This window comes from Abrus precatorius, unplaced genomic scaffold (assembly GCF_003935025.1).
Source record: "Abrus precatorius isolate BTA unplaced genomic scaffold, Abrus_2018 Scaffold7, whole genome shotgun sequence".
Taxonomy (NCBI): Eukaryota; Viridiplantae; Streptophyta; class Magnoliopsida; order Fabales; family Fabaceae; genus Abrus; species Abrus precatorius.
The window spans coordinates 9,108,336-9,128,969 of record NW_020874417.1 but is presented as its reverse complement, the minus strand read 5'-3'; the positions used below and the strand labels follow the sequence as shown (position 1 = coordinate 9,128,969).

Sequence of the window (20,634 nt, the reverse complement as noted above, 5' to 3'; positions counted from 1 at the left end):
AAAAAATTATGATATTTTTAGGAATAAATTATTTTAGTAAGCTAAAAAATTATTCTTTAAAAATGGAGTTGAGGGTATTATACAAACATACAGTAAGATTCAATTGGAGAAGAAAGTTGACAGAAGAAAAAACAAGAAAAAAATTAAATTTTTAATTCATTTTAATTTTATATGTATAGAAAAAATATTTTTTGATTCAATTTTAATTCTATATTTATTTATTAATTTTGAAATTATATCTCTTTAATTTAGTTTTATTTAATATGATATTGTATTATTTTAAAATTGATTAAATTTTAAAAAAATATTTTAGTTTTATTTAAATTTTATTTGAATTTATAATATCATGCAAATGAAAAAAAAAACATTAATTTTATAATAAATTAGTAATGAATCAAGAATATTGCGTCATTGATAAATAAATATCAATCAATTAAAAACTAATAATAAAAATATATTAATTTAACAACATTACAATAATAAACCCTTATCTTATTCATTCCTCGCATGCTTTCTTTTGTTAAAAACCAATTTTCCTTTTCATTGAGCAACGGCTTTGGACTTAGCTCCATGTTCGCTGTGATCCAAGGAAATGAGTCTTTCTTCTAACATAACAATGCTATCAATCTTGCTTTAATTTCATTCACTAAGTATGACTTAGATTTGTGTGACTTCCCTTCATTGAAGACCCAACTAAAGTGGTGGTTAAAGCTCTCTTTTCTTTACTATATCATGATGATGGATGGAGATATGCTCCCAAAACAGCCTTAACTTAAAGATGGTTTAAAAATGTTTTTTTTTTCAAAAATTTGACTTAAATAGGTTTTTTGTTATTATAAAAGTTATTATATTTGAAATCAACCCTTAAAAAAAATTTGGTTACAATTTAGTCCTTAACAAATTAACTAAAAAGAATCCTTGCCATTAGTTTTCATTTAATAAGTACTAAGTTAAATAATGAAATTCTAACTCAAAATGTCATGCAGCATATCCATATCCAATCAACATATAATATTTTAAAATAAAGGGTTCATAAAACACTTTTAACTCCTATAAAAGTTGTTAATTTTAAATTTAATTCTTAAAAAGTGTTAAATTTTAACCCCTGACAAATTAACACAAAAAAATTGTTCATTGTCTTTGACTTTCGTCAATGAAGTGTTGAGTTAATTAACATATATTCAACTAAATATTGTCACATGTCAAGTATTTTTCTTATTCTAATTAACACACAAATAATATATTTTTTTTAAAAATAGTGTCTCTCATTTATTGAATTTTTTATTTAAAAATGATAATTAGTTTTTTACTTGTTTAATTTGTCAAGAATTAAATGTTTAAAAAAATTTTAGGAACTAATTTCAAATATTACAATTTTTATAAAAATAAACAATTTATTTAATCCTTCATTTTAAAACAGTATATTAATTAGGATAAATTCTGTCACATATCTAACACATGAATAATAATAATACTGAATAAAAAATTTATTAACTAACTCAGCACTTTGCATATACAAGTTAATAATAGAAAATAATTTTTTCTTATTTAATTTGTCAAAAACTAAATTTTAATAATTTGTTATTAAAAAGTAATTATAATTTTAACAAGTTTTATGACAACAAGTCATAAAATTCTGTTTACATGAATAGACAGATAAATTTACCTAACCATTCTACCTAACACAAGGTAATAGTATTGTTAAAACTGTGAATATTTGTTTTTAGCAAGTAGAACTGAGCATTGGTGGGTGAAAAGGAAAAGGTTGTTCAATCCTAAACGGGTGAACCTTATTTTGTAATACAAATGGAGACAGAGAGGGTTAAGTTAAGCCTTTCGCGGTAGTGCTGTGGCCAAGGCATATTTTATATTTTTTGATTTACCTCTATTCCATTGGTAGAGTCACTGCATCAATTCAGATTCTCATGCTTCTCTTTTTCCTCTCTCTTCTATTCACTGTGAGCCTCTCTTTCTTTCTCTGCCCTACTCTCATTCATTACCAGAGGCAGCGTGTTTACAATACATCTCTTCTAGCGTTTGCTGTTTCATTCTTCCTTTGTGAATCCAACGGTTTTTATTTTATTTTTGTGTAAATCATTTTTCACTTTAAGTGAATAATTATAATTATTCCCTGCATAGATAACTTGTGGACTGCTCCTACCTCTTAGTCTATCTGGATATGTTCAGTGCAATAAAATAATGAAATGGTTACTCTCTCATATTAATGTAGTCACTAATTAGGAAGATGAATGGGTAAAGATGAGGAAAAATAGAGTATAGTTAATGCTGGGGTGTTGTGTGTCACTTTGTAATTACCTTTTATTTCCCAATCATAATATCTGCCTGTGCTAGGGTCCCTTTAGAAGAGTTCAATACAGCTTACGATTATAGTTTATGACTTCTATAAACACTTTTTAGCTTATTTCAATAAATTTTCTTAGTATAATCAAAATAAGTTTTTTTTTTTTTCAGTTTATTCCAGTAAGTTTAGTGGTTGAATTGTGGCATAAGCCATGATGCGAAAAAAAAAAAATTATTGAATAAGCATTTAATTAAGCTGTGGATCTAAATGTGTCCTTATTCTATCTTGGCAACTTTTGATTGTGGTAATGTTTACATTGCAGGGTTGATATGTTGATGGTGACAAGTTACAACATCTACCCAAAGTGCAAGATGATTGGAGTTTCACACTTCCCTTGGCGGCATATGAAATCCACAGTTAAAACAAACTGGATTTCTTCTTGTTTGCCTGCATTTACAAGCATTCATAATCTCACTGGACAAAGTAAGTTCTTGTTCAAACAGATTACTAGAAGTGCTTCTATCCCATTTAGTTATCAATTTATTTTTTCTGTTACCCAATTACAAGTAGTTTTTGTTGTGCGGTGCTGCGCACTTGAATGGACTTTCTCTAGTTTCCATTCTGAGATTTAGTCAATTGAAGAAGTATGGAAACCTTTACTTATGTGACACTGTTGGATTTGCAAGAGCTTAACATTGAGTTTCTTAAGATTTCTTGTGGCTTGATGCCTTAGGATTTGTATACAAGACATCATCAGAAGTTCTTTTGGAAAGGGGAAGCAATGTTGTCACCAATGGACAATTGCAGAACTTCCCATTGTCTTCATATGAAACTGCCATGGAAAAACTTTCATCTCTTATTACTCGCCAGCGGCGTGGAGAAAAGCCGCCAGTTGCTAACAAATTAGAGAGGATGTCGAAGTATCTTAAGGTAATGTGCTGAACTATTTTCCAAGAACTTTGAAATTGTGGTGATGACAGATGTTGCTTTGTAATAATAACCTTATAATTAATTATGGCATAATTTTGTCTTGGTTAGTTTTGGTGGTGTAATCAAATTTACCCCTAGCTACCCACCCAACTGAAAATAACAAAGAAAATAGAACAGAAGAAGAGAACTGGGTTATGGGATTAGAATTCAGCAGACTCAGAATTCCTTGTCTGTTTACCAATTAGGGCAAAGAAAATGTTTTACTTTGTTGGAGTCCATAGTTGAAAATGCTCCTTGAATTATCTGATTCTCATCATATTACAACGTGTAAAAGCTTCATAAGACTTCTTTGAACAGTAAAAGTAAAATGGATGTTCTTTATGCAGATACTAGGTTTGGAAGAAGGTATAAATAGGCTCAACATTATTCATGTGGCTGGCACAAAGGGGAAGGTATTCTTTTTCATAATTTTTCGTATTTTCTTGATTCATTTTATCATTTATCAATTTGTTAAAAAGTCGATTCTGCTTTTTGCTTCAAGATTGAAGAACAAAATATCATTATGAATATTAAATATCTTTTAATTAATTTGTTGCTTGTCTGATAATATTGTTTGGTATCTAAGATTACAGTCAGGGCATCCCTAATATTCATATTCATCCTTCATTTCCCCCCTTTTGTTAATGGACTACTTGTCAGGGTTCAACATGCATATTTTGTGAGGCAATCTTGAGGGAGTGTGGCTTTTGCACTGGAGTTTTCACATCCCCTCACCTAATTGATGTTCGTGAACGATTTCGAATAGATGGGTTAGTAATTGAATGAACTAACTAGTCCTAGAATGCCTGATATTGTATCAGCATTCCATTCATCTATTCTGATCTTTTGTCACTCTTTTTCAATGCCTGTCTCGCTCTCACATGCATTCACCCATGTGTACATATGTGCACACACTTGCACACAATTATTACCTTACCCTTATGCATGAATGTACAGCATAGGTATATCCATCCTGGTAATTGGTAAACTAGTATATTGCAAAAGGTTTAAAAGTTGCTACTCAAAACAATGAACCCAGATGAATAAGAATGCATCTAGATTTCAGTTGACTAATTTCTATTCTAATTTTCTTACTATTATATCTTGTGAAAATAACTGAATTGAGAGAGTGCTTGGCAGTAAGATATTTACATTATAAATGTTTACAAACCTTTATTAAGAAATATCATACCTTGTTGAGGATCTTTGAAGTTGAACATTATTGATTGGTACACTCATTATCTTGCTAATAAACCCTTCACCTAATTTTAAGTTCAAACATCAAACAAATGAAGCAGCTAGTGCTACCTATTTGTTAGATGAAAAGAAATGACATTTCCCTTCTGAAAAGCAGTGCCAGATTAGGAAATATGAATTGCAAATAGAATTTTGTATATACTCGTATGAAAAATAATCAGTGCAATTAACTGTTTAGTTGAATTTTTTGCTGTTTGCTTTAATTTTTAGGATTAACTTCTGAGTTGTTATTATCTCTGTAGGATTGATATATCTGAAGATAAGTTTTTACAGTATTTCTGGGATTGTTGGAACCTATTGGAGGTATTATTTATTTTATTTGTTTTAGAATTTTTTGGACTTTCTTTTTTCTAAATATATGCAGATTTCTTAGATCCAATCATCCAAGCATCACTTTTAGCAGCATAACTGCTTTTATTTGACACTTTATAGAAGAATTGACTATTCAAGTTATTTTAACCCTTCCATATTGGCTGTCTGATAATGCACTGAATAAAACTAAAAAACATAGCTCATTTTTAATGAATGGAAATAGCTGAAAACCTAATCTGTGGCTTATAATGAGATGATATCATCTCAATGGGGATTTGTACAAGAGTAGAAGGGAAAATTCAAGATAACAGAAATGGATGTGTAAACACTGCAAGCACTTTAAGGGGCTTGATTCCTCCTTTCCAAACCTCACTCACAATTCTCCTGCTCTTCCCTTCTCCTTTCTTCTCCCTTTATCCTTTTCCCACTACCCAAATCCATATTTGTTGTGCCACCTGCCATCAGTGCCATGTGAGCTGATTGGTTACATTGCACCCTCCGTAGGTACTCATCATTCTTCCTTCACATACTACTCATGACAACCTTTAGTCAATTTTTGCTAATCCTTTTGCTATCTGTTAGACTACATCTTAAAATCAACTGGCTTAAGTGAAGTTTTGCAGTAGTAGGTACATAAATAAACCACACCTTGGTAAGGCAAGTAATATGTGACTTTTCAATACTCTCCTTATTGATGTTTGCGGCACTGGGCAATACATGGCAGAAACTATTGAAATGACAGAAATGGGCTTTAGGCTGATACCACATTAAATTCCATTTTAAACCACTTTTAAGTGAAGTTTCCCAACAGGCATATGAAGCACACCCCAATAATTGAGGCAGACAATGTGGGATTTTCCAATAGATATCTGTTCTATTATTTTATTTGGATCTTGTAAATACCATCAGCCATTTTAGTTTTGTGGATCAAAAGGGAGAGAGCTCGGTCATTGAAAAGATAACATTAACTCATACCATGCTTCATGGCTATTATTGCTTTTTTTTTTTTTTTCCCTTTCAGAGAGAAAATTTGCTTTACAAAATTGACTGGACATTATACTTGGAAAAGCACATGTAACAGCAAATCTAAAAACATTCACTTGAAAAGTAAATTTTTCTCTCTTTTTCATTTGTCCATTGCACTTGATGAGAAATTGTAACTTTCATACAGTATATTTCAAATCTAATCATTAAATGTTTATGTTTCAGATGTGAAACCATTTGTTAAAAGAAACAATAGAACATAAATATATTATCCATTTAATATTGACATCTTCTGGTGGCAGTTTCTCAACTCCTGAAGCTTAATTTCACAGGAAAATACAACAGAGAACCTTCCAATGCCCCCATTATTTCAGTTTCTAACTATATTGGCCTTCAAAATATTTATATCTGAACAGGTAAACCCTGTTTATCAAGTTTCATACTAAATTATTGCAAAACTACTGTATATCCTTGTTTGCAATAGCCATTGTGGAAGATTTGATGTGATGAACTTGTCATTTTCTGGATCAAGTTCACATAGACCAGTAGCCAATGATATTTACAAAATTGTTTTACCTGTACTATTTTGAAAGTGCAAGATTAAATTATTTCCGAATGATGCAGTACCAAACCAAAACAGTTTGGCCATGTCTAATTATATAAAAAAATTCTTATGTCATTGCTAGTATGTATATATATAGATAGATAGATAGATAGATACCATTATCTCCCTGCAGCATGCTCTTTGCACTCTGGACAACTGTTTTGTTCTGTGATTAATGTTATTTTAATAAAGGAGATTAGTTGTTACCGATACTTATACCATGCATACTCTTTTAAGTAAAATTAAAATAAAACAGAAACTACTGAACTATTTTTTTTCATTCTAAGGAATTTTCTAGAAGGATGGATTGCTTTCTCATCTCAGATGCTTATATGTATTTTATCCGCATCATTCTGAAACTACACTTAATTTTTTTAAAACTGTATGCTTTTCATCATTTGCTAGTAAAATAAGATGAAATCCTACAAATATTCTGTTTGTTTTTTGGATCATAATAAAATTCCTGTATTATATTTTTATGTGCATCTTTATAAATTATGTTTTGATTTAGGAATCCTTGCTGAACCTTTTTCTTTTCGTATGCTGCACCTTTTAGTCTAATATAATGTGCTTACTAGTAAACATTTACTTATCTGCTTATGTTGTCATTCTTTCTTCATCTTTTCTCCACCTTTTCCCTCACTGATAATATTTTTTTTAAATGGTTGCCATTAATAGGTTGATGCTGCCATTATAGAAGTTGGTCTTGGAGGCAAAGAAGACTCAACTAATGTGGTATGCATTGATATCTGTGTTGGGAATATATTATAATGACTACTATTCATTTTAAATATTTATTGTCCATTATCTCTGTCATTATTTTCATTATCTTTATGATTATTAGAAAATTCTCTAGGATATTCTACCTTATAAATATTAAGATTAGATTTCTATATATACATGTAAATTGTAATGTATTCTCACAAGTTAGAATTTCAAAATTTACAAGTTGGTATTGAAGACTTTGATCTTGCGGTTGCTTCCACAAACCAAACCCTAGCTACCTTCATTTCAACACCCAAATCCTAGCTGACTTCATTGCAGCACTTACACCCTACCAACTGTCTTCATTACGGCATATGTCTACACCTTCATTGTGCTTAGGCTCTCTTTTTCAATTTGTCTCAGCTGCTGAAAACCCATGCCACCCCACCAGACCACCAATCAATTTGGCAACCACACCATCCGGAGTGCAAGGCCAAGATTGGCCAAACCCCAGAGTTTCGTCCGCAATAGAGCCACCACGCACCACCACACTACAAGCCACGCACTGCCTTCTTAGCCATTGTTTGCGGTGTTTGCCTCGCCACAAACGTCATTTTGCTTGTCGGGACTTCCTCTGCTGATTGGGACCTGTTTTTAACCCTATGTGTTATCGTTAAAACATACATTTTTTTTTAACCATGGCTGAACAAAAGAACTTTGCCGCTCTCACTTAGATAGAATTAGAACGTCTGCAAGCCCTTATCGTCACTTCCTTGAGTAAGTCTTTGGGAACTTGCTCTTTTGTTATGATTGATAAGAATTTTAGTTTTTCTTATAGTACTCCATGCTCTGAACTTGGAGATATTTAGATAATCGACTCTAGTGCATCGGATCACATGGTCCTAATATAAGTGACTTGCGACCAAGTCACTGTACACATGTAAGGATAGTTAGCAGGAATTCCGTTATAATTTCATGTATGGGAAGTTATTTAGAAATTGACAAATTATAAATAGTTTTCATTTGTTGTAAGGAAATAAGTTTTTTTTGTAAAATTCTGTGTGAACTTTATTCTTGTTCTTCAATAAATAATATTCGGAATTCATTCTTCCATTGAATTCCCTATTATCTTGTGAAATCTTCAAACACCTAGCTGTTCCTAGATTCACCTTGTATCAGTGGTATCAGTGAGTTCGTCAAGGACCTTCTTCAATGGCAAATGTGACAAGAAGCTAGGCTGCGCAACGCAAATTGGAAGAGCGCATTGAATCAAGAATCAATCTGCGATTGGATGAAAGATTGATGGCATTGGCGACGTCGACTCAGACAAATGTCCAAGAGGCCTTGCAGGTTTCGATGGATCAATCAATTCAACGTTCCTTCCAAGAAATGCACCAGCACCTGATCGAATTGACAGCGACAAATGGAAGTGTTGCGAATCTGGGACGTAAAGATCATACGAAAAACAATTACTCGTGTGGCACCAGGTTAGCACGTATTGACTTTCCTCGTTTTAATGACGATTCAGTAAATCAATGGATTTACTAATGTAATACATACTTTTCTATTGACGGTACTCCTGAGGATATTAAAGTATGTTTGGCAGTTACTTATTTTGAAAGAAAAGTCCTACTGTGGCATACTCCCTTTGTAAAAACGCTAGGTGTACATACTTTATCCAATTGGACTGAGTTTACTAAGATAGTAACTGATAGATTCGGAGATACCTGTGATGACCCTATGGCTTCTTTGATGAGGCTTCGACACAAAGGATCAGTAGTTGAATACCATGAGGAATTCAACTCCCTAATCTCTAGGCTGGATTTAACTGAGGATTATATATTGAGCTGTTTACTAGGAGGATTGAAAAAGGAAATACAACTGATGGTGAGGATGTTCCAGCCTCAGGATGTTAGGAAGGCTTTCACTTTGGCGAAATTATATGAATCCACTGCTGCAAACAGTTTTACCTCTAACCCATTTTCTAAACCAAGTCAGATATCACAACCTTCCAAATCCATATTACCTACCAACCCACCTAAACAACCAGCTAACCAAACTACACTTCCCAATTACCAAACACAAACCAGTAAAAAGCTTACCCTAGCCTACATGAATGAGAGAAGAGCCAAAGGGCTTTGTTACTTCTGTGATGAGCCTTTTACCCCAGCCTATGCCCTTACCCATAAGAAACTCCAATTGCATGTATTGGAAGCAAATGATGATGACAGTAGTGAGATTGGTGATGATAATACAGTTTCCAACCTTGGTTCTGTGACTACTATGTTGGACGGCAGTTTGGACCCTCAAATTTCTGTAAATGCGTTGACAGGTGTGACTACTTTCAAGACCATGCGAGGGACTGGCTATTTTAAAAAAAGACCTCTGCATATACTTATTGATAGTAGGAGTACTCATAATTTCCTCAATGTTAACATGGCTAAGAAATTGGGCTGCTTAATTAAGGATGTTCGAAATTTGAGTGTGGCCGTTGCAGATGGGAATAAGGTAAAAATCTGCTCAGTAGTCAAACAATTCACTTGGACAATTCAATAAACCAACTTTGTCTTAGATATGTTACTGATTCCCTTGGGGTGCTGTGATTTGGTATTAGGAATTGAATGGTTAGTTACCTTAGGAAACATAACTTGGAATTTTGACAAACTATCAATGGAATTTTATGTTGACGGAAAAAAGCTGGTTTTGAGAGGGGCTAATCCATCAAGTTTAACAACTATGAAGAAGAAACAGCTGAACAAGGTCTTGAATTCAGAACCTCAGTTGTCAATGTTGCACATTTGTGAGAGCGATCAGGGAGTTTTTTCTTCCTTAACTACTCATGCTTCTGACACTATTGTACAGGAACCTATCGAAGCTCTCTTATTACAGTTTGAAGATCTTTTAATGGAACCAACAAAATTACCTCTAAAGAGGCCTACGCATGATCATATAATACCCCTGATACAAGGGGCAGATCCAGTGAATAAACGACCTTATAGATATGCCAAACGTCAAAAAGATATCATTGACAAGTTAATTAAGGACTACCTCAATAGTGGAGTGATTCAACACAGCACCAGTCCTTATGCTAGTCCTGTAGTTTTGGTTGGGAAAAAAGATGGTTCATGGAGGCTCTGTGTGGATTATAGGGAGCTTAATAAACAGACTATCAAGGACAGATTTTCAATTCCATTGGTGGATGACCTGCTGGATGAACAATATGGTTCAGTAGTGTTTTCAAAAATCAATCTTTGGTCTGGTTATAACCAGGTAAGAATAGCTGAGAGTGACATTCACAAAACTGCTTTCAAGACACATGGGGGACACTTCGAATACTTGGTGATGCCTTTTGGCCTCACAAATGCACCAGCCACTTTTCAAGGGCTGATGAATGATGTCTTCAAAGATTACTTAAGGAAGTTTTTGTCAGTGTTCTTTGATGATATTTTAATATATAGCAGCAGTTTAAAGACGCATTTACAGCATTTGCAACTGGTTTTACTTCCTATGAGGTCCAATTCCTTGTATGCTAGAAGGAGCAAATGTTATTTTTGTGTTGACAAGGTGGAATACCTTGGCCATTTTATCTCAAGAGAAGGGATTGCAACTGACCCTGCTAAGGTCACAGCTGTCCAAAATTGGCCTCTACCTACCACTCTTAAACAGCTAAGGGGTTTTTGGGACTTGCAGGGTATTACAGGAGATTTGTGTGAAACTATGGCTGTATTGCTAAACCTCTAACCAACATGCTAAAAAAGGAGAATTTTCATTGGTCTCCTGAAGCATTAAATGCATTTCAGACTCTAAAAGCCAAATTGGTGGAAGCTCCAGTGTTGGTTTTGCCAGATTTTTCTAGGGTCTTTATTGTTGAAGTCGATGCTTCTGGTCATGGTCTTGGTGCTGTTTTAATGCAAGACCACCACCCTATTGCATTTATCAGTAGAGCTCTGAATTCTCAGCAACGGGCTTTGTCAATCTATGAAAAAAAGCTTTTGACAGTGGTATTTGCTGTGCAGAAGTGGCGACATTACTTGCTTAATACAAAATTCATTATCTGAACAGATCATTAGAGTTTAAAATACATACTCAACCAAAGGTTAACAATTACTTTTCAACAGAGGTGGCTGGTAAAGTTGATGGCATTTGATTTCTCTATTGAGTTCAAGTAAGGGCATGAAAACATGGCTACTAATGCCTTATCAAGACAGGAACCCGTTGACTGTTAAGCCATCAACACTTGTGTACCTGAATCTGACTTGTATGAAAAAGTTTAACTGTCATGGGCTAGTGATAGCACACTACAACAATTGATTACTGAAATTCAGGCCAATGCTGATTCACATAAACATTATGTTTGGCAGAACAATGAGCTACGAAGAAAAGGGAGATTGGTTGTAGGGAAGGATTGCTGGATCAGAAAAGCTATTTTTGATTGGCTGCATGCTTCTACTAGTGGAGGTCATTCAGGTAGAGATGCTACTTTGAGGAGAATGCAAGCTGTGGTTTATTGGAAAGGAATGACAAAAGATGTTAGGACCCTTGTAATGCAATGCAGCACTTGTCAAAAGTCTAAATATGATACAGCTGCCATCCCGGAACTACTGCAGCCACTGCATATTTCAAGAAGAATTTGGCAGCATATCAATATGGATTTTATTAAAGGTCTTCCGAGATCATGTGGGAAGCGGGTTATATATGTGGTGGTGGACAGGCTGAGTAAAGCAGCACACTTCATGGCACTTAAACATCCTTACACAGCTGCTGATGTTGCTCAATGTTTCCTAGACAATGTGTTTAAGCTGCACGGTTTTCCTGAGTCGATAACAAGTGATAGAGACCCTGTGTTTGTGAGCCAATTCTGGAAAGATATGATGTCTTGTCAGGGTGTACAAATAAACCTTTCTACTGCTTACCATTCTCAAACTGATGGTCAGGTAGAATTATTGAATAGGTGCTTGGAAACTTACTTTTGATGTATGTGTGCGGATGTTCCGCATGAGTGGTCAAAATGGTTGCCATTGGCTGAGTGGTGGTATAATACTACCTACCATTCTGCAATCAGAACCAGCCCTTATGAAGTTGTGTATGGTCAACAGCCACCAATGCACTTACCTTACCTTCCTGGGGAGTCTAGGGTTGAGTTAGTGGATAGAAGCTTTCAGAAACGTGAAGAAATGTTGAAGGTGGTTTAATTTCATTTGAAAACAGCTTAAGAACGAATGAAACAGCTTACTGACAAGCATAGATCTGACAGGCAATTTGAGGTTGGTGACTGGGTCTATGTGAAACTTCATGCTTATAGACAAATTTCTGTTGCACGACGGGTGAATGCTAAGTTGTCCCCAAAGTATTATGGTCCCTATACAATTCTGGATAAAATAGGTTCAGTTGCATATAGAATTCAACTATCAGCGGGATCCAAGGTCCACAATGTCTTCCATGTATCCCAATTGAAGAAGCATGTTGGAGAGGTACCTATTTCCAGCAATTGTCTTGAAGTTTCTGATTCAATTGGGGGAGGACGTGAACCTGAATCCATCCTTGACAGAATGACTCTGAAGAGGGAAAATATGCCTATCACCAAGGTTTTGGTCAAGTGGAAGCATCAACTGTAGAGGATGCCACGTGGGAGTTTTATTATGACCTGAAGCGAAAGTTTCCTCATTTCAATCCTTGAGGACAAGGATTATGTTACGGGGGAAAATATTGGTATAGGTGACTTGCGACCAAGTCACTGTACACATGTAAGGGTAGTTAGCAGGAATTCCGTTATAATTTCACGTATGGGAAGTTAGTTAGAAATTGACAAACTATAAATAGTTTTCATCTGTTGTAAGGAAACAAGTTTTTTTTGTAAAATTCTGTGTGAACTTCATTCTTGTTCTTCAATAATATTCGAAATTCATTCTTCCATTGAGTTTCCTATTGTCTTGTGAAATCTTTGAACACCTAGCTGTTCTTAGATTCACCTTGTATCAGATCCCCAATCTTTCCTCTTTTGCTTTCCATTCTACTTAATCTTGTACAAATCACATTATAGTTGCAAATGTTTCACAAACTCTCTTTTTTTGGTGAGGTAATATTCAATGCACCAACAACCTTATCTTCATATACTCACACGTGATCTAAATTGTTTTGTAACTTTTCATTCATTGAATTTTTCAAGATCTTTTCTTGAGAAGGACAATTGGAGTTGCTAAGGAATAAGGAGGGTTATATTACTTTCGATCACTACAAATTGAAGTTCAAGACAATGTTGGAAGAAGGAAGGTCAATTCTTGTAATCAGTTTTCTGTTAAATATGTCTTCTCTCAGATTTAGCTTCAACCTAGGTATCTAGGTGACACCTTTTTGTTTACTAAAGAATATGTTTCTTTCTTTGTTTTAAAAGAATCAGTTCGATCTTTTCAATGTAATGTCTGTCAATTTGTTAAACACTATTGTGTGACTTTTTCAAATAGTTTTCATAAAAAGTAATGCACCTTTTAATCTTATCCACTCTGATGTGTGGGAACCAGCTCCTATTGCTAATATTTCTAGTGCTAAATGATTTGTATTATTAATTGATAATTGTGTGTGTGTGTGTTAGATTTATTTTGTGAAAGATAAAATTGAAGTGACTCAATTATTTGTGGATTTTTATTACCTAATTCAAACATAACTTGGAAAAACAATTAAATGCTTATGAACAAATAATAGATGAGAATAAGTGAACCAAAAATTGTCTCAATTTCTGCAAGACTATTCATGAGTTGACGTGTATAGATATTCCTTAACAAAATGGAGTATAGAAAGGAAAAATCAACATCTCTTGAAAGTTACCAAAGCTTTACATGATAGTACCTAAATCATATTGGGGAGAAGCAGTTTTAACGGCTGCTTATTAAATCAATAGGTTGCCCAGTTGCATTTTGAATGACCCTAGTCCTGTCCAATCAATGTCTATCTTTCATCCTTCTTTTATGAATAGCATTCGAGTTCTTGTCTTAGGTTATATTGTCTTTGTGTTCACAGTCAACATCGTGGCCAGTTGGATCCTTACTACTATTTATTGTAAATATTTATTGTCATTATCTTTGTAATTACTTTCCATTATCTTTATGATTATTAGGAAATACTCTATGATATTTAGGATATTTTCTCATGTAAATATTATGATTAAACTCTTATATATACATGTAAATTATAATGTAGTCACACAAGATAGAATTTCATAATTTCCAAGTATATGGTATCACGGATTTATTTCTTATAACTTCTGTTGGTAACAATTCTTTACTCTACTTTCTTGAACTAATAAAAAATTGTTTAAAGAAATTGTGCTCACTTGCTTATGATTTATAGCTATTACATTTCAAACTGATTATGAACTTGCAGATTAAAGAACCTACTGTGTGTGGCATTACTTCTTTGGGCATGGATCATACTGAGATATTGGGTGTGTATTTCTCATAGTTTCTGAACATTCTGCTGCTTTGCAATTTGTTTACTCAGAAAAACTTAACATGTTCATGTGTTGAGGTTTCCATCATCGATGTAAACTCTCATTTTTATCTTTCAAATTTTGTGCTTTTTCTTCAACAACATTGAATTGACCACAATATGGAGAAAGGTATTTGAAATTACTAAAATTATGCAGGAGATACTCTTGGACAAATAGCTTCACAAAAGGCAGGGATTTTTAAGGTATGAAAATTCTACTTCAGCAATCTAATTTGCACTTTGATTTCTATGGAAATAGCTACTTATTGTTGTACTTTTGCTCTATTTATTTGAGTTCTATACCCCCTCCCCACCTTCAGTTTTTGCCTTATCTTCTGAAGAGTTTATGTCTTTCCTGTTCTTGAAGCCTAAAGTTCCTGCCTTCACAGTTCCCCAACCTCCTGAAGCAATGGAAGTTATCCTTGAGAGGGCCAAAGAACTCATGGTAATCACTGTTATCAATCCCTTCAACTGTTATAAAGTACGTCAAGGAAAGAGCATTATGATGTCTCTTATCAATGCCAATTGCTTTTATTATTTTGAGAAAAACAAATTTAGAGTTCTTATGGTCAGAAGCTCCTATCCTCACCTTGACTCAGGATGTTGCTCATCAAAACATTACTGTAATAAACTCATAAAACTGCAAATTCTTTGTTACTAGTTTTAATTTAGATTAATTAAAGATCTTAATCAGATCTAATGGCAGCCCAGTGTATAATGTTCCCTCTTGGTGGAGTTTAGGGAGGGTAGATAAATGTGACCTACCCACGCAAGTGAAGAGACTATTTCCAGGATATGAACTTCTGACCTGTGGGTCATAAAGCCGCAATCTTATCATCGCACCAGGGGTCACCCTCTCACTTTGTTTACATATGATAAGATAAATGACTTCGAGGGAAAAATAATGTTTCATCACACAGTAAGCTTAGAAGGGTCACTTGTTTATACCATACAACTCTTATGATTTCTAGTTGTTTTGAAGGACAGGCTTTTGGTTATGTAATGAATTTTCAGATTGAGTCTGTTGTTAAAAATAAATTAATAAAACTGAAACTTTAAGTGAAACTTCGTAATCAGGCATGTTCTAACTGTCTGAAAGATTAACTTTTCAGATATTCAATTATATGTAATCAAGTACTTCCAATATTTTAGAGCTCTGATTTAGTAGGAAAATATAGGCCAGCTGCCATCAATCATACAAGCATTCTGGAGCATGGGCAACCTCACCTGAGCAGATGGGCCTCTTAATTGTTAATGCTATTAATTTTGCTTATTTTCAATGGCTGCAGGTTCCACTGGAAGTGACTGAACCTTTTGACTATAAGCAAATAAAGGGATTAAAGCTTCGTTTATCTGGCAATCACCAATTCTATAATGCTGCTCTTGCAGTCTCACTTTCTAGATGCTGGCTTCAGAGAACAGGAAACTGGGGGGAAATTTTTCAGAACGTTAGTTAAAATTCTACTTTTGGTTCATGCTTATCTAAAGCCTTGTAAATCATAATGCATTAGAATCTAAGCAGATAATTTATGCAAACCCTTGTATATCATAATGCATTAGAATCTAAAATGCATTGGCAATAACTATGCTATCAGAATGAGTCTCTTGTCATAGTCAGATTGATTGGTAACACCATTAGTCACAGATATAATTAGTTAATGTTTATAAAGTTAGTTAGTTGTTGATATCTGTTGGTCAAGTTGAGATAGAGAAGACTTATGGCAGAGTGCTTATACATAAGAGGAGAGGTTGAGAAAGAGGAGTATCTTATATTTTGTGAGAGGAAATTAGGGCCTTTTGACATTGGGAGGTGCATACCCTTTAAGTTCTGCAGTACTGTAACTAACGGAGATTTTCCATATTCTTTGTAATAAGATAACTGGCCAACCAACAGATATCAACAACTAACAAACTAACATAGAATCTAACTAATTATGGGGTTACCTATCACAGATTTTAATCCTTTTGGATGGATTAACCAGTAAATATTTTTTTATTTTCAATTGGTTGGTGTGTATAATAATTGCATTTTTTCCACTTTAAGATTATTCCGCCTGCTCTTCCTTCATTGTTTCATGATCTAGTGTATCAACAATAATGTTATATTTCTCTTTCTTCATAATACGCCATTTTCACCCAACTTCTTTCATTGTATAATAGGATTTTCAGGACCCTAATTTGCCCGATGAATTTATTAGAGGCCTTTCAAATGCCCATTTTTCTGGAAGAGCTCAGATTGTTTATGACTCTCCTCCAAATTCTGACTCCTCAGCAATTGTGACCAAAACTTTTGGAGAGTTGATATTTTATTTGGATGGAGCTCATAGTCCAGAGAGCATGGAGGCTTGCGCAAAGTGGTTCTCTAATGCCGTAAGACAATATGATATTCCATCACATTCGTCTTTTGAAGTAGAAAATGCAGAGGAATCTTCAGAAAATGGTCACATCTCAAATCAAAGCAAGACCTTGGAGCAGTTTGAGAAATCTTTTAGGCGGGTAGGCATTCTGAAAATAATTGATTGTTCCAGCTGTTCTTGGAGCTTAACCATTGTTGTTGTGATAACATAGTATATCCTTTCTTGGATGATTCTTCCCCCATTTTGAAGTAAATACTAGGGTTGTCACTTTCAACCAACTATATTAATGCAATCCTCAACACTAATTGCTTTAGTTTTTGTTTTATATATCATTAATTGTTTTTGAGATTTCTTGAATCTGACAAAGTACCACATGAAATTATTTTGATCATTTATTTCATTATTAATTCCCTCCTGATATTCAGCATTGATTAATTGTAGATTCTTATATTCAATTGCTTAGATGTGAGAAATCCTCATATTTTGCTTCCACGGTTGGTGAATACATGTGCTTCTTCAGGTATTCCTGCTTCAAAGCACCTCATAATTAGTTATATTCACTTTCTTTTATAAAAGGCTATTTTCATTACGAGTCATGACTACCTTTTTTGCTTACATATAAAATTTGTGACTGGACTTAAGAATATATTAGACAGTACATTGAACCTTCTAGCATACCAGTTCAGTGAGTTGACCCATTGCGTATGTTATGGTGGAGAAATGCATTTCAAATATATCCAACATAAAATGCTACATTACATTTTCGATAATTCTCTGGAAGGAAAAAAATAATTGAAAAAGAATGATGTTCAAGTGTTGTATATGTTCTCACTTTGCTATCTGAAATGTTTTTTTCTTTTGTTGTGCATGCCTATGGGTTGGATTGCACTAATGCATTCAGAATGTGTTCAAACCTTGCACAGGTATTCATTTCTCAAGAGCACTTTTTGTACCAAGTATGTCGAAGTATACTAAGGTTACTTCCGGAGCATCAGTTATTTCTTCTGATCTCCATGGCATAGATCTATCATGGCAGTTTAACCTCCAAAGAATCTGGGAGAAGATTACGCATGGGAAGGGTATACCCCACCTTTTCAGCTTGTAACATGTTCTTTGTCACTCTAGGGACCTCATGGTGGTTTTCATTATGCTTGTCTCAGTCATATTGTCTTTAATGTAGCAAATGGATCTTTAAGCATCAAGGGGTAATAACAGTCTGATATCAATCTCTTGAATTTTTGTTGTTTCCTGTCTGGCATTCATTGGAAGATATCCAGAGGCTCAACTTAGCAACTTTTAGTGCTTTATCATGCTGGCATTAATTCAGTAGAGTGGTCCTGATAATGACATATATATTTGAGCCTTGACAATCAATTGAAATATTTATTCTTAAAATTAAAAGAATAAAGCCATCTAGTTACAATGTTGGTTCCTTCGGCATCCTTATTATCTTGTAAACAAAGTGGAAAGTATTTCCTAAGAAAATTCAACCAAACGATGAGATACAAAATATTGATTTAGAAGTTTGTGGAACACTATAATGTTTAAAATTCAACAGTGACTGCTATTGTAAGTTCTTCAAAAATATTAGGCTTTAGATTATGCCTAGATAATAGATAAATCATAAATGTAACGACAGAAAATTGCCTAATGAAATTATTTAGACAGACCATACCAGAATTCCTTTATTTCATGCTAACATGCTGCATTACAGGACCAAGTATTCTTGACAAAGCTTGACTTTCTGACCTGTGCGTTATCTTGTTTATCTGCAGAAGTGACAACTTCGCTTGAAAAGGATTTCAAGATAGATAGCAAGGAGATCTTACCACCTCATGAATTTCTTTATGATGATAGTTCAAATGGCTTGCATTCTCGTAACTATCTTGCATGCAGTGCAGTAATACCTTCGTTGCCAATGACAATAAAATGGCTGAGGGACTGTGTCAAAGAACACCCATCCACAAGACTTCAGGTAACAATAACGTTGATGGTACTTAATTCGTATATTTGTCTTGGTTGATGAGTATTTCTTATTTAGTGCTAAATCTCAAATTTTTTCTATAACCGGGAACATCCTAATAAATGCCATTAAACAAGTGACAATCAAATTTTGCTTCACCTTTTCTCTCTTCCCTTTCAAAGGTGTCTTTTTCAACTCAATTCTGTTGGGTTGAATTTCTTTGTTCTTCTCTTTTCCATGCCTTATCCATTGTACCATTAATGGTGTTGAAACACTAGTGATGTATTATTCTGTTTAAACACCGTGCCTATAATTGTCTTGAGAAGATGGAGAATGGTGTTTGACTTTTCCTTCTATTTGTTAATGGGACACAAAGAAGTGTGTTTTTTCACTATCTCTTCAGCTTGCTGCCCACCTCCCCAATACTAAGTGCATGCTGAGAGCCAATTGTTACTGATGGTTGCAGGTTCTTGTCACTGGATCGCTGCATCTTGTTGGAGATGTACTAAAGCTCTTGAAAAGATGATTCAAATTGAAGAATAAAAGTGGCTGCTTAAATTGGCTTTGGAAACTTTTATTGCAACAAATGTTGCCATTTTTTCAATCATTTCAGCAGATATTGAGCTCATGTGATTGCTCAATGGTGTGCAGATATTTCTTTCTTTACAAATATGAGCAATTGTATGGGCATATTTCACACCATCTCCGAAATGCTTAAAAAAAACGCGGGGAAAAAATAGCAAAATTGGTAAACCAATATTAAAGGTTCATTTTTTAATCCATACGAAGCTATTACATGTGCATACTAATGTACTATTCATTGTTAATCTTGAGAAAGTTCAGTTTGGGACAATCATATGATACTTAGCTCTTCCCAAAACTATTATTATTTATTCATGCTTCTTGACCCTTGATCAGTTTTGGCAGACTCAAGATACAGAATAATAAATGAAACCACGATTTTTTCCAGAGTTTTCAGGAAAAGGATGTAAATAAAAGAACACAAGCCAGCAATTAATGATGAAATTATTTTTAAATATTTATTTCGATAACTATGCTTATCATGGTAGTTAAAATTGTGTGCCAACTTGGAGAATCAAGCGATTCTATGATCCTGAACCACTATGCCATGCTTACTCACAGGCAAGATCCGAGATTTGTAGGATAGCATGGAATTGCGCAAGATAGTAGGACCGGTAGGCTCGTCCGATTTTGTTACGTTTGTTTTAGCTTGTTTTTGTGATTTGACCCATTACTCGTTTTCTTGACTAGATTGCCTTATAGTTGTCAATAGCACGGTGATGCATGGGGAAGCAATCTTCAGCTGCCACAGATCTATTATAGTGAAGCGTTTTACCGTGGCGATCATCGCAGTTGTATTTACTACTATTACAGCTTAATTTTGTGGTCTTTAATAACTAAACAATGTTGTTACAGAAAAATGTCGACTTTCCCTTCCTCTCTCCATAACGATGCAATTTTCAGGACTTTTTAAGTAAAAAATATTTTTTATCTTTCAAAAATAAACTAATTTTTCCTTTTTCCCCTTAAAATGACACAATTTTAAGTTTTTTTTAGGGTAAAATACTCTTCTTATGACTATACATCACTTTATCCATTCCTTCTTCCCTTCTCCGTTTGACACTCCTTTTTCTCATCCTCCATCTTTGTCCTTGTTTTTAGTGGGTATGTCTGCCTC

General features: G+C 34.1%; 1 protein-coding gene across 5 annotated transcripts; it reads left to right on the top strand.

Annotated features, from left to right (window-relative positions):
- The first annotated feature begins 1,819 nt into the window (after positions 1-1,819).
- On the top strand, positions 1,820-19,783 carry LOC113873601 (folylpolyglutamate synthase). Of its 5 annotated transcripts, none has more exons than XM_027511792.1 (17): positions 1,820-1,958; positions 2,625-2,785; positions 3,036-3,232; positions 3,619-3,684; positions 3,932-4,041; positions 4,771-4,831; positions 6,157-6,240; positions 7,107-7,163; positions 14,511-14,571; positions 14,773-14,819; positions 14,983-15,060; positions 15,905-16,063; positions 16,776-17,111; positions 17,414-17,492; positions 17,896-18,051; positions 18,748-18,947; positions 19,402-19,783. In XM_027511792.1, the coding sequence occupies exons 2-17, from the start codon at positions 2,632-2,634 to the stop codon at positions 19,459-19,461; spliced, it is 1,905 nt and encodes a 634-aa protein (XP_027367593.1). In that variant the 5' UTR covers positions 1,820-1,958; positions 2,625-2,631; the 3' UTR covers positions 19,462-19,783. The 5 variants fall into 5 exon arrangements, with proteins under 5 accessions (XP_027367593.1, XP_027367595.1, XP_027367591.1 ...); XM_027511790.1 differs by lacking the exon at positions 1,820-1,958 and adding an exon at positions 2,151-2,253 and having other exon boundaries at positions 19,402-19,739; XM_027511791.1 differs by lacking the exon at positions 1,820-1,958 and adding an exon at positions 2,157-2,207 and having other exon boundaries at positions 19,402-19,739.
- Positions 19,784-20,634: the final 851 nt, after the last annotated feature.